At 41.5% G+C, this 15,334-nt stretch overlaps 1 protein-coding gene across 6 annotated transcripts in view; it reads right to left on the bottom strand.

The window, feature by feature from the left end:
• Nucleotides 1-15,334, bottom strand: part of mctp2b (multiple C2 domains, transmembrane 2b) — a 493,262-nt gene that overhangs the window by 241,465 nt on the left and 236,463 nt on the right. For all 6 annotated transcript variants that reach the window (XM_063065909.1, XM_063065910.1, XM_063065907.1 and 3 more), the window contains one exon: nt 4,165-4,307. In XM_063065909.1, the coding sequence (XP_062921979.1) occupies nt 4,165-4,307 (143 nt within the window). The remainder of the gene's footprint in view (nt 1-4,164; nt 4,308-15,334) is intronic.

Raw genomic sequence — 15,334 nt, 5'->3', positions numbered from 1 at the left:
ATGTATACGTGGGCAAAGGGAAGCTTCCTCAGTAGCCGTCTAGTCGAAAGTTGAGGGAGCAGCACAAATGGTTTTCCCTGCCCACAAGCACTGTGCAGCCACTCCTTAATTCCCAAAAGGATGTATTCCTGGAAAATGTTTCACTTAACAAAATTGTTAATAAATCAAAAAGGCTGAGCAAAACACATTGTGATTTTTGAGTATAGTGGAAGCTGTGTGGTACACAATTCGATATTGCAAAAGATAGTTGTAACATTAAGGTGATTGGAGGAAAGTATGAGGGGGCATCAGAGGTTTTTAGGGTAGTTTGTCATTGAGCCTCCTATGGATCAGCTGTACTGGATTCAATGTTATGTAATGAACCAGAGGCGATTAGGGAGCTTAAGGTAAAGGAACCCTTTGGAGATAGTGATCACAATATGATTGAGTTCAACTCGAAATTTGATAAGGAAAAGGTAAAGTCTGACATAGCAGTCTTTCAGTGGAGTAAATGAAATTACAGTGGTGTGAGAGAGGAGTTGGCCAAAATAAATTAGAAGGAGATTATGGCAGGGATGACAGCAGAGCAGCAATGGCTTGAGTTTCTGGGAAAAAAATAAGCAAGGTGCAGGATAGCTGTATTCCAAAAATGAAGAAATGCTCAAATGGCAAAATAGTGCAGCAGTGACTGACAAGGGAAGTCAAAGCTAATGTAAAAGCAAAAGAGAGGGAATACAACAAAGCAAATATCAGCAGGAAGATACAGCATTGGGAAGTTTTTAAACAACTAAAGCAACTAAAAGAATCTTCAGGAGGGAAAAGATGAAATATGAAATCGAACTAGGAAACAATATCAAGGAGGATTGAAAAAGCTTTTTCAAGTATATAAAAAATAAAAGAGAGATGGGAGTGGATATGAGACTGCTAGAAATTGAGGTCAGAAAAATTGTAACAGGGGACAAAGAGATGGCAGGTGAACCAAATGAATATTTTGCATCAGCCTTCACTGTGGAAGACACTAGCAGTGTGCCAGGTGTTGAAGGGTGTGAGGGAAAAGAAGTGAGTGCAGTTACTATTACAAGGGAGAAGGTGCTCAAAAAACTGAAAGGCCAAAAGACCCGAACCAGACGAACTGCACCTTAGGGATCTAAAAGAAGTACGTAGAGATTGTGGAGGCATTAGTAATGATCTTTCAAGAATCATTGGACTCTATCATGGTTCCGGAGGACTGGAAAATTGCAAATGTCACTCTACCCCTTCAGAAAGGAGGAAGGCAGCAGAAAGAAAATTATAGACCATTTAGCCTAACCTCAGTGGTTGGAAAGACATTGGAGTTAATTTTTAAGGATCAGGTTATGGAATACTTGATGACAGAGGACAAGATAGGACAATGTCAGCATGGTTTACTCATGGGAAGACCTTGCCTGGCAAACCTGGTGGACTTATTTGAAGAGATTCCAAGTAGGAAAGATAAAGTTGGTGCAATGGTGTTATATATTTAGATTTTCAAGAGGCCTTTGACAAGGTGCCACACATGAGGCTGCTTACCAAGTTAAGAGTCCATAGTATTATAGGAAAGTTACTAGCATGGTTAGAGCATTGGCCGATTGGTAGGTGGCAGTGAGTGGGAATAAAAGGATCCTTTTCTGGTTGGCTGCCAGTGACCAGTGGTGTTCCGCAGGGGTCGGTGCTGGGACCACTTCTTTTTATGCTGTATATCAATGATTTCGATGATGGAATAGATGACTTTGTTTCCAAGTTTGCAGATGATATGAAGATTGGTGGAGGGGCAGGTAGTGTTGAGAAAGCAGGAAGGCTGCAGAAGGACTTACACAGATTAGGAAAATGAGCAAGGAAGTGGCAAATGAAATGCAATGTTGGAAAATGCACGGTCATGCACTTTGGTAGTAAAAATAAACGTGCAGACTATTTTCTAAACGGGGAGAAAATCCAAAAATCTGAGATGCAAAGGGACGTGGGAGTCCTAGTGCAGAACACCATAAAGATGAACTTGCAGGTAGAGTCAGTGAGGATGACAAATGCCATGTTAGCATTCATTTCAAGAGGTCCAGAATGTAAGAGCACTGATGTGATGCTGAGGGTTTATAAGGCACTGGTGAGGCTTTACCCTGAGAATTATGAACAGATTTGGGCTCCTTATCTAAGAAAAGATCTGCTGGCCTTGGAGAGGGTTCAGAGGAGGTTCAGAGGGATGATTATGGGAATGAAAGGGTTATCATATGAGGAACGTTTGATGGCTCGGGGTCTGTACTCACTAGAATTTAGAAGGATTGGGTGTGGGGGGTGGGGGCGGAATCTCATTGAAATATTTTGAATGTTGAAAAGACTAGACAGAGTACATGTGGAAAGGATGTTTTCCATTTCCCATGGTGGGGGTGTCTAGGACAAGAGCACACAACCTCAGGATAGAGGGGCATTCATCTAAAACAGAGGTACAGAGAAATTTCTTTAACCACAGGGTGGTGGATTTGTGGAATTTGTTACCACAGGCAGCTGTGGAGGTCAGGTCGTTGGGTGTATTTAAGGCAGAGATAGACAGATTCTTGATTGGCCACGGCATCAAATGTTACGGGGAGAAGGCCGGGGATTGGGGCTGAGGAGGGGAAGAAAGGATCAGCTATGATTAAGTGGCGGAGCAGACTCGATGGGACAAATGGCCTAATTCTACTCCTATGTCTTAAGATCTCATGGTAAGTTTATTTTACACAGAAAGTGGTGGGTGCTTGGAATTCCTTGCCAGGGATGGTGGTAGGGACAGATACATTAGAAACATTTAAAAGGCTCTTAGATAGACACCTGGATGATAGAAAAATGGAGGGATATGCAGTAGAGAAAAGTTAGATTAATCTTAGAATAGTTAAAGGTTTGGTACAACATCATGGGTCAAAGGAACTTTACTGCACTGTACTGTTCTATATTCAATGTTCTAATTGAGATACTTATTTCAGCACTGCAGGTGGCAATTTTGCCCATTGAATCCATGCCAATTCTCAGCAGAGAAATCCCACCAGTCTCATTCCTTGTCATCCAATTTCTCTGTAGCCCAACAGAAGATTGTCTCACCTACATCACCACCATCTTCTCCATTTGGTTCTTTTACCACTGACTACACTAGGGCTCATTTACAGTACCAAAAAAACTACCAGCACACCTCTGGGATGTAGCAAGAAACTGCTGCACAGAAGCAAAGCTGCACCGTTACAGAAAGAACGTATAAACTCCACACATCCAGCACAGGAGGACAGAATCAGACCTTTATCACTGGAGTTGAGGCAGCAGTGCTAACTAGTGTAGCTCTGTGCCAACAACCTCATCAACACCAGATAGACAAGCATCCATTTGTGACCACCCAAGCTCATTTTGAAAAGTTGACAATATTTTTTGAATTCTACCTGGCAAGTACCATAGGAGCCATGAATTATACAGAGCCAGAGTAAACCATTGTTTTTACACCAGATTTATTCTCAATTTCCACTTTCTAGTCCTGCATAATTTACTAGAGCTCATCTGGTCACATGTCAACTCTTCTTGTTCAATAGTAAAGCATTGCAAACTTGTTCAGTCTTTCCTCAGCTCAGGTCTCATCACTCGAAGTTTATATTTTGCACCTTCTAAATCTTTTCTTGCTTAAAAAAAAAAGTAATAATGCAAGGCTAACTTTCAGCAGATTTGCTCTAACAAATACCACAATGATTTGTACTCCAAGAGTTTTAGTTTACATGCAATCACTCAATTATCAAACACCTCACAATTTCCTTCAATTCACCACTGATTCATCTTTCTCAGTGTATCTTTAAGTGGGTTACTTCAGACTTGCACACTGTGCCATATTAAAATGTACTAATGACACAGCTCTTCGACTTTAACCATGGAATGCTACATGACGAAACATTCAACCAAAACAAACTACGACCTTAACTGCTCAACCCAAAATAAACACCACTATTTTATCCTAATGAAAGCAGGAAAAGTGTAACCATTGACCCTGCCACTGATCCTTACTGAAGCATAACTATTAATCCAAACCGCAGAATCCAAACAAACCATAGCCATTGACCTGAATCAGTGAACTGAACCAAAGTACAATCAATGAACCTTAACAGAATTTATGAGAATATCTTGCAGAAACACAAGAAAAACTTGTTGGCAGAGTTTCTATTTTACCTTGACATAAAGCTTTTGATTTAAGTTCTTGACTGGAACTACAAATGTTTCATCCCATCGAGGGTTTAAGTTCTTATAAACAATCTTGCTCTTGTACAAAGTCTTCCCAGCGAGTTTAAACTTGACGTATGGATCGCTTGTACCTGTAAATGAAAATAAATATAAATATTAAGAATTGTTGCAACTTTTTCTTGCCATATCCTTCACATCAACAGTCACACTAGTTAGATCCTTTCCTAAAAATGCTAAGTCCGATGGGAGTCACAGAGCTGAATAAAAGAGACAGCAGTGCCATTATTCATTTCTTATACACCCTATCCTCATTATATGTGCCTTCAGACTATGCGGATTCACAATTATGCGAGGAACCTATTTGTACCAACGTCTCGTTATATGCACCCAAAATTCACAGTTACGCGAGGAGCACTGCCTTCCCGCCAATACAAGTCAGGTGTGCACGCCTCACAATTTCACTGTTGGGATGAGAAGCTCCACTTTCCCGCCAATACAAGTCAGGCGTGCACGCCTCACAATTTCACTGTTGGGATGAGAAGCTCCACTTTCCCGCCAATACAAGTCAGGCGTGCGCGCTTCACAATCTCTCTCCCGCCACTCTTGCATTGGTTTTGGCAAGGTGTGGATGCGCGATCTTAAACTTTTGTTGATTTTACCTACGGTGCAGTGATTTGTGCTTGAAATATTTAATTATGTCTCCTAAGTGCCCGATGTCATGCCGGCAGCTGAGAACCGCTTTAACACTTGAAAAAAAGTTGGAAATTATAAACAGGGCGGCATCAGCTGAAGATAACACAGCTTTGGGACGCTATTGCCAGGAACAGAATCTCGCCTTTAGAGTTCTTTTGCTGCTTGACAATGCGCCAGCCCATCCTAAACATTTGGACATCATTCATCCTAATATAACAGTACGTTTCCTGCCGCCTAACACAACATCGCCGATTCAACCATTCGACCAAGGTGTAATCCACATTCAAGGCGTGCGTATTTTTTTACTGCGAACTATCTCTCAGATGCTGCAAGCAACAGACGAAATTGAAAATCCCAGGAGTTTACCAATGGTGAGGGAATGGTGGAAGTCGGAACACTTGCAACAAATGGCGATGGACATGGACCCAAATTTAGAGTCGGCATTTCAGTCGTCCCCTACCGTCAACCCTTCTTCCCTACAAGCAAATTTATGCTGAAAAACAAAATGCTGCCAAGCAAACAACCCTCACCAATTTATGCAAATAGCTGTAATCTCCTGCTGCCGGCAGTTCTAAGAGTTCTGTGAGTCTTCCTTCACCCCTTGCTGTGCTTGATATTATCCTGACGACCACAACCATCCACCTTATCCATGTAAAGCTGCCCGACACCACAACAACCACTCATCTCCCAGAGCGAACACACCTGCCACTGTTGGTGAGTACTGTACACCAGAGGATCTTAACTTTCTATGATTTTTTACATTGAATATTACCTTAAATTGATTAAATATAATACAAATGTTGTCTTGTAGTACTGCTTTCGTGTCATATTGGTATAAAAATGTGAATAAGTTACAGATAAAACATATTTAGAAAGCCCTCTGGAAGGCAGCCCTATTTTCTCCATTTAAATAATTATTCACATTTTGTGATTTCACATTATGCGTCAACTTTGAGGAAAGTATCCCTCGCATATAATGAGGATAGGGTGCAAAACCCACTAAAGGTGTGGAGCCTAACTCTCCTTCAGCCCCACTCCACAGGCCTGAGTGGGAATGCTTGACATAAACCCGGCTCAAGGCCACCACACCTTTGCATGCAAAATCACAGCTTGTTACCAGTCCTCTTCCCTGGTGCAATGACCTGTCACCTCGTGAGTGACTACCTTTAGGGCAGACTGTTTGCTTCCTCGGGACACCCTTTGCAAGGGCTTGGGAAGAAGTGACCGGTACGACCAAGGCTGTGTGGACAGCACAGGCAGTGACAAGGAGACTGGTTAAAGTCCTTCACAAAATACACAGTGTTTGTTATCTAAAAGTTTCTGCATGTAAGTTGCAGAATTCCACATAAATATTTCTCAGTGACAGGTGGATTTCACACGTAATTGTTTAGGAGTATATGAGTCAGCAACAACATTAAGTTCCATTTTAAATCAATCACAGTTCAGGTGACTCAGGTTGAACAAAACCTCCTTGCTTTTTTTAATTCTTTTTTGTAATTAGAACTGCAATTGATTTATTCAAATTCAATTTCAAGTTTAATTGTCATTCAGCCATACATGAATACCCATTAATACACCCAAACAAGTGTTACTCTGGGGCCAAGATACAAAACACAGTACAAAGTCACACACAGCACAAAAGACATATAACTTATATAAGATAGCAAGCACGTACAAGGTATCAGTAAAATGCAGTTACACAAAAAAAATAGTCCAAGACCCTGAGTCCATAACTGTTGCAGGAGTCTGCAGTCAAAGACAATACAACCTGTCTTCAGCTAGGGGGCAGCACCAACTCCAGCTTGGATGCTGCACAGGTAGAGTGCAACTCCGATGGCTCTCTCCTGGGTGGCAGTAACCAGGCGACACCACGGCTTGAGGCCTACTCCTCCTTACAACCGAGGCCACACAGACCTCCCACCCTCCACCCCTGCCATCTGCCAATAAATCAGTGAATCGGACTTGTAGGATTCCACATTTACTATGTCCAAAAGGATCTTGCAATCATGAGAAAAGCGAGGAATTTGATCACTCGCTGTCAGGACTGCACACTGCCTTGGCGTACTGACTCCTCCGACACCTCTCTGTCGCAGGCAGCAACACAATCCACACCAAGTCCAGCTCCCTCGCTCTCTCCACCAATGAGCAACTCGCTGATGGGGTCAACCTGCAGTACTTTAAGTACTTAATGTTCAGCCGGGTCTTGCGGCCATAAGAAACATGTTTAAAAAGGACAATAGCACATTTGTTTGAGCCCGTAGAAGCTGCAGCGATTGTACGCGCCAATATCATATAAGCCTCTAAAACTTCCTTATCTGTATATGTACCTGTCTAAATGCATGCAAAACTTTATTAATGGAACTGCCTCAATCACTTCCTCTGGCAGCTCATTCCATATACCAACCAACCTCTGGGTGAAAAGTTGTCCCTCTTCCTACTAAGTCCCTTCCTTCTCAACTTAAACCTGTGCTTGATAGTTCTTGATAATCCAACCCCAGACAGTGATTGTTCACCTTGCTCCTATCTATACCCCTCATGATTTTACACACCTCTATCAGATTGTCCTTCATTCTCCAGTGCCCCAAAGAATAAAGTTTCAACCTGTTCAACTTCTCTCCAGAACTCAGTCCCATGATTCCCAGCAATATCCACCTAAATCTCCTCTGAATTTTTGCTAGCTTAATAGAATAGCCATAACTAATGCCTGCTCCTGTTTCTCAAACCCTTATATTCCTTCGCAGCTCCTCAATCTACATGTACCTGGAGCTGCATAACACTCAGGTCTGAACTCAAAAGTACAACTAATGTCTGTACCACGTGAAAAGCAGGGAACGTCTATCTCTTACAAAGGGAGCACCCCCCCCCCCCCCACAGCCTTTGACATCAACCAGACCCAAACTATTCCATCAGTTTCCTGTAGGTTGCAATGATCCGGACCACTGCCGTAAATCTGTGCAAGATCAGGTCAGAGACTGGGTATCCTGCAAGTGGGATTTCCTCCAACTACAAGCCTCAAGTCAGGAGGGAAAAGACAGACTCTGTACTTATGAGGATAAATACAGTGCTATGAGTAGGGAAACTCAGCACCAAACAGGACAAACAGTATCAAATAGAACACTGGAATCATATGGTCATCAGATCATCTGGTTCCATCTATCACCTACTAGCCTCAATCCTACCACATCCCTTTGTACTGTTATCAACTGGCTATCCTACCTGTTCCCTCTGATGCAAGCTTTTGACACAAAACACCAACCTCTACAGATGCTGATTGACCCTCTGAAGTTCTGTGTTTTTTTTGTTCCAGCACGTGCATATTTTTGTGCCTTCAGGACAAAGAAACCTGCCTTGTTGGCACTCCACCCACCACGTTATACATTCAGCTCGCTCACCACCAATGCAATTGATAGAATGCAGCTCACATTTTCTCCAAGCCCATAATGTTAGACCCCGAGAAGGTCAGGTGCATGGAAACACCACTACCATGCACCCATTCAAAACATACACCTTCCTGACCTGGAAATACATTACTATTCCTTCATCACCCCTGGGTTCAAGTCCCAGAACTTCCTCCCTCCGGCCAATGTGCCAAAAAGACACTAGATATTGGAAATAATGACTCACCACCATCTCCTCATAGACCGTGAAAGAACACCAATAAATAACAAAGACACCAGAACCCCCATAAAAAGAACCTATAAGAGATTCTTGAAGTGGAGTTACTGTTGTAATGTGGGAAACGCAGCTGGTAATTTGCTTTACATTAAGTTTTATAAACAATAATAGGCTTAGTTTTAGGCACAAAGTTAATGAAAGTTATATGAACCTAATTCTTTTCTCATGGCTATTGCTACTAGCCTGAATTTTCAGGGACATTGAGCCAGCAAGCAGTAGTGAATGAGGAAAGAATCCAGCACCTACTGTTGTCTTCTACTACAGCAACTTTAAAAAGCAAAAAGAGGCTGATTGCCAAATCATGTCCAGTGCTGAGGAAGGACAGTGAGCTGGCACCAGGACCTCAACGAGCTGCTATTCATTAAAAGCCGAGAAAAGAAAACCAGTCTCTGAGTGCAGTCGACAATGATCTGAGCAAACCTGATTGCAGATGACAGGAAGGAATTTGCCTCCTCCTTGCTGCCTGCTTTGGGAACCAAATTTGCTTTCCTGCTCACTATTGTTCATTTTTTTTTTGTTTTTAATTCAGCCAGAGACCGTGTGGACAAGAAACTCAGATGTAATAATCAGCATCATTTCATTCTGAAAAAAAAAAATTTGCAGGCATGAAAATCACATCAAAAGGAATGAGAAATGGAAAGCAGAAGAAATGAGTCCCATGAAAAGTTGCCTAATAAACCAACAATTCTGCTGTCTCATCTGGTTAAACTCTGTCTTTCTGCTTAACCAAAAATCAAAAGCTAGTAACTGAGACCTGCTACCAATCATGTCAGAGTCAACCGAACCCAAAACATCTGCAAAGCCTCACACATTTCAGTCAGATATAATTATCCTGGTCAATAAGACTGAGAAGGTGTTATGCACTACCTGCGATTTGCAAACAGGTCATTTAGACAACTAGCAGGCTGAAATCATGTTCCTCACAAGCTTACTGCAAATCCACTTGCAACTAGTGTTTAAGTGATACACACTGATAAGGTTTGATAAGGTTTGTTCATGATCATATCCTTGCTTTTCACTGCAATAGTTTAGATTCCACCTGGATTCCCTTTTCTCCATGTTCCATTTTAAAGTCATGTTGCGGTAAGCCAGCATTAAGGTTAATGAATAATATGTACAAATTTCCAGTTCAGAGACAGAGCCAATCACTCTAAACAACATGCTGGCGGAACTCAGCAGACCAGTCAGAATCTATGGAAAAGAGTAAACAATCAACATTTCGGGCCAAGACCCTTCATCAGTTCCACCAGCATTTTATGTGTATTGCTTTGGATTTCCAGCATCTGCAGATTGTCCCTTGTTTGTGATAGTACTACTACTGTGAAGTCTGTTCGAGGGATGCCTATCATTAAGAAGTTTAAATCTTGCTTTTCACTCTTTTCCGTGGATGCTGCCTAGCCTGCACTGGATCTGCTTTGTTTTGGATTTCCAGAATCTGCAGATTTTCTCTTGTTTGCAATCACTCTAAAACCTGGATACTTAACAATATGTGCTAGGTTTTTTTAAGAGTTTTTTTTAAAAGAGATCTATGTTATTTCTTACATCCATCTCACAACATGAGGGAGTAAAAATCTTTATGTTACACCTCCATCGCAATGTACAAGCAACAAGGGAAATATGGGAGGATATTACCCAAACACTAAAGTTGTATACGGAATTGTTTTGTATACATGTATATACAGTCAGGTACATAATCAGATCGATGTGCAGTCAGATATGCAATCAGATCAATGTGTACTGATTAATCTGATGGCCTGGTGAAAGAAGCTGTCCCGGAGCCTGTTGGTCCTGGCTTTAATGCTGTGATACCATTTGCCAGGCGGTAGCAGCTGAAACAGATTGTGGTTAGGGTGGCTGGATCCCTGAGGATCCTCCAGGCCCTTTTTATGCACCTGCTGCTGTAAATGTCCTGAATAGAGGACAGTTCATATCCACAGATGCGCTGGGCTGTCCGTACCACTCTCTGCAGCGCCCTGCAATAAAGGCTAGTACAGTTCCTGTACCAGGCGATGACACAGCCAGTCTGGATGCTCTCGATGGTGCCTGTAGTTCAGTTTGGCTTGGGTTCAAGTGCTCAGGTTTAAATGTATGCCTTAATATTCCCAAACAACTGCTGCCTGACTAAAAAGCTTATTTTTCTTGGCAAGTCTCATTCAATTGATGGCAACACTCCATCACCAAAAAGGATCACAAACACATAGTACAGTTATATTTTAGTGTTTCTGTTTTCACATGCAGTCGCAAATCCTTCAGGGAATTGGAATATTATTGTCACATATTCTGAAATATAGTGAAGAGCTTGTGTTATATACTGTTCATGCAGATCAGATCCATTACACACCGGTAATCCAACAAAACTCACAAGAATTTCACCATTACAGGAAGGGCAAGGACCAATTGCTCACGACACAACAGGACTTCTAGCAGTATTGTAAAACATAATGTTCTTCGTAAAATAGCAGACTTAATAGCCACCAAGTTTGGCATACAAGTTCAAAGTTCAAAGTAAATTTATATTACATCTAGTACATACACGTCACCATATACAATCCTGAGTCATTTTCATACTCAGCCAATGTATGGAATAGTAACCATAACAGGATCAATGAAAAATCAACCAGGGTGCAGAATACAACAAACTGTGCAAATGTAAATATAAATAAATAGCAATAAATGATGAGAATATGAAATAACAATATGGTTGTGGGGACATCTCAATGGAAGGGCAAGTGAGTGAAGTTATCTCCTTTGATCAAGGCTCTAATGGTTGTGGGGTAGTTACTGTTCTTGAACCTGGTGGTGCAAGTCCTGAGGATCTTGTACCTTCTAACTAACGGCAGCAGCAAGAAAAGAGCATGGCCTGGGTGGAGAGGTTCTCTGATGATGGATGCTGCATAGGTCAGCAGAATTAGAATTAGTTGGTTTTGCAACACAAATCACCCTGCTCTGAACAAGACAGGATGTCCAAACAAGACAGGAGGAGACTGAAGAACACACTCTCACTTAACATTGCTTGGAAAAAACCTGCTTGTGTCTAGAACACAATATGAAAGGAGGTGATGGAATGATATCCAGAGAACTGATATCTAGAACACTAATATCTAGAACCCACTATGAAAGGTGGTGATGGAATCAGATATAATTACAATGTTTAAGAGACATTAAATGAGACATTTGCCTCAAGATGGCATAGAAGGATACAGACTTAATGTTGGCAAACAGAACTAGCAGAGATGAGCAATAAGGTTGGCATGGGCATGGTGGACAAAAGGACCTACTTCTGCATTGTACTCTGTGAAGCCCCAACTGTACACAGTCAGGTATGTTGAAAAGCTCACATTGTTCTACCACAGCAAGAAATTCTAGACAGATGGGGAAAAAAAATCTTCAAGGACGTTAATGAAGTTTCCTGGAAAAAAACTGCAACATCCTCACTGACTAATAGGAATCTCTCGCCCATGAGGACTCTCAAGTTGTGGATGAAGCAGAATTGAGAGCATCGAGACCAAGTATCAGCAGTACATAGCTGCTTTACATAATTAAGGCACAAGAGATTCTACAGATGCAGGAAGACATCAGCAACATGCTCAAAATGCTGGTGGAACTCAGCAGGTCAGGCAGCATCTATGAAGGGAAGCAAATAGCTAACATTACAGACTGGGACCTTTTATCAGGACACAGGATCTTAAGGACAATCTGATGAAGAGTCTTGGCCCAAAACTTTGACCATTTATCTCACTCCGAAGAATCTGCCTGGCCTGCTGAGTTTCTCCACCATTCTGTGTGTGTTGCTTTACATAATTGTCATGAGGAACAGACAATCCACCACATCAGGCTCCTCTTAATCTATCTGTGGAGTAACTAACTCTGGATTTGTAAACTACTTCAGAGCCCATAGGTTAGTGGAAGAAAATTAATTCCATTCCCATGGGATTCCCTAAGACGACTTCACGAAAAGAACAATTATAACTGTTAAGAAGAAAGTGACGATACACATAATTCTGACCTGGTCATTACACTGGTATGTTCTAATCACAATATTATCCACTAAGTTCATGACATTCTTTAAAATAATTTTTTTGTATAAGAACTGAATCAGCAATGTAATAATTATCTGCAGACTCAGCACAATTTAGTCTCTGCCATCCTCCAAGACTCGCTCTCCACTGAACAGTTGTGTGAATCCATCTTTGTATATTAACCCCCATCAACAGCAAATAGGCTATTTGGAAGATTTTAACTGAATTTTACAGTCTGATTCTCATGAAAAATAACATATGATAGATTTTTCTACTTAATTACCAATATGAAATGATACAAAACAAAATGGATCTTGGGCCAGATAAAAATAAAACAATTTTCCAAAATATACAGCTACTCCTTCCACACTCCCACCTTTTATTCTGGCTCTGTCCCTTCTTTTCCAGTCCTGATGAAGGGTCTCTGGTCAAAACATTGTTTATTCCCCTCCATAGATGCTGCATGACGATGAGTTCCTTTAACGTTTTGTGTGTTGATTAAGATTTCCAGTATCTGCAGAACTTCTTATGTTCATAAGTTTATGTAAGATCCCTTCACCAAAGGAAGAGTGTTCTTTACCTTGAATGACCTCAATCACACACCAGTTATGGCACATTATAGCTTGCTTCACCCCAGCTTTGCACATTTTCCAGTGTGAAATAGGATAACTATGCAAAGCCAAAATTATGACACATTTTAACCATGTGAATTTATAATTAGCAGATAACAAAGTTGCAAGATTAACACAAAATTTTCAATTTGATTGCGATACCCAGCATGCAACTTTGATAAATCTCCTCAGGGATTCGAAATTTATGTGAATAGAAACTTCAAAAGTGCTTATTTTTGGACTCAATAACAAAGTACCTTTGCCAGATCAAAGATGTATTGCACAATCTAATGCTGCTGGAAGTCACAAACTATTCCTGATAACATGTTAACATCTCTGTAGGCCTGATGCAGATTTATTGCTTCATGTTACAAAACAGCCAAAGGCACTTCTTTGGTAAAAAGAAAACTATTATTTGTACAGCACTTTAACGTGGCAAATGTCTCACTTATGTTGTAGTAATAAAATAAATCAGAGTGTTGCCTCAGTAAAGGGAAATCAAAATTAAATCTGTAGATGGGAAATAAAAACAGAAAATGCTGGAGAAACTCAGCAGATCTGGCAGCATCTGTGGAAAGAGAAATGGTTAATCTATCACAGACATCCCACCTCTCCCAGAAGTTCCGGGAGTCTCCCACATATTGATGGCAGCTCCCTGACGCCCGCAAATTATATACAATATTCCAGAAATCGATTTTTTTGAGAGGGAGAGGAAGAGCGAGAGCGAGAGGGAGCATCCTGATTGGTCTCTCTTCGTGCTAAGTAGACCTATCAATTTTCTCTGTGGGCAGACGTTACAGTCGACCTCAAAAATAATGGCAGTGTTGCTCGTTGCACTGTATGCAACAGTAACTTTTCTATTGCCCACGGTGGGTTAAAATGTAAAAGACATGTTGAGGTGAGTTTAACAGGTGTCATTCGTTCGTTAGCATTGCTAACGATATTTAAACTAGCTGGCTGGCTGCAAAGGAGCTACGCTATTGATGTCCTACAGAATGAGGCCAAACTCCCTGCAGACTCGCTTAAAGTTGTAATAGAATAAAAAAATGACTCCATGATAATATAATATAATATAAGTACATATTTTAAGGTCACATTTTCTGCATATACCCAACTTGGTTTACAGATTAGACAACATCACTAAACAAAGTATTACATACACCCTTGGAGGTCGACCGGGGGGTGGGGGGGTAATATAGGGTTGCGGGGGGGGGGGGGGCAGGGGTGCTACCTCCCTGAAATAAGTTTTTGCAGGGTGGGATGTCTGCTATCAACAGAATTTTGCCTCATTCACTGGAGATGAAGACAAAATAGGCTGGAATCTGAAACAAGAAAATAGCATGCTGTAATAACAATTTGGGGCAGCTCGGTAGTGTTGTGGTTAACCTAATGCTTTACAGTTCTAGTGACCTGGGTTCAATTCCCGCTGCTGCCTGTTTGTACGTTCTCCCGGTGACGGCCTGGGTTTCATCCGGGTACTCCTGTTTCCTCCCACAGTCCAAAGACTTACCAGTTGGTAGGTTAATTGGTCATTGTAAATTGTCCCGTGATTAGGCTAGAATAAAGCTGGGGGACTGGGGGTTCCTGGGCAGCACTTCAGTGGGCCGCAAGGGCCTATTTCATGCTGTATCTCAATGTACATAAATAAGAGCTCAGCTGGACAAGAAGTATTCATGAGGCACTGTATATGTTGACATCATACTGCTACATATTGGCAGTCTGTCCTCTTTCCTGTCAGTCCCTTTGTAGGAAGTTAACACAAAATATAAACACAAGAGGTTCTGCAGACACAATATGCAAGAAGATCTTAGCATGTCAGACAGCATCCACAGAGAGGAATGAACAGTTATCGTTTCAGGCCAAGACCCTTCATCAGGACTGGAATGAAAGGGGAAACAAGCCAGAAGAAGAAGCTGGGTGGGAGGGGAAGGAGTACAAGCTGGCAGGGGATAGGTGAAGCTAGGTGAGGGGGAAGGTAGGTGGGTGGAATTGGGGGGAGGGGAGGTTGGGGTGGGAAATGAAATGAAGCTGGGAGGTGAGTTACTCCTAACACAAATTGTTGATGTATACCTTGCTGCATGGACCACTGAGTTTTTTCACCATTCTGTCATTTGGATAAAGAAATGTTTAAAAATTAATCTTACAATTAAAAGGGGACAT

The sequence above is a fragment of the Mobula hypostoma genome, chromosome 13, assembly GCF_963921235.1.
Source record: "Mobula hypostoma chromosome 13, sMobHyp1.1, whole genome shotgun sequence".
Taxonomy (NCBI): Eukaryota; Metazoa; Chordata; class Chondrichthyes; order Myliobatiformes; family Myliobatidae; genus Mobula; species Mobula hypostoma.
The sequence above is the reverse complement of the archived record's forward strand: the minus strand, read 5'-3'. Positions and strand labels throughout refer to the sequence as shown.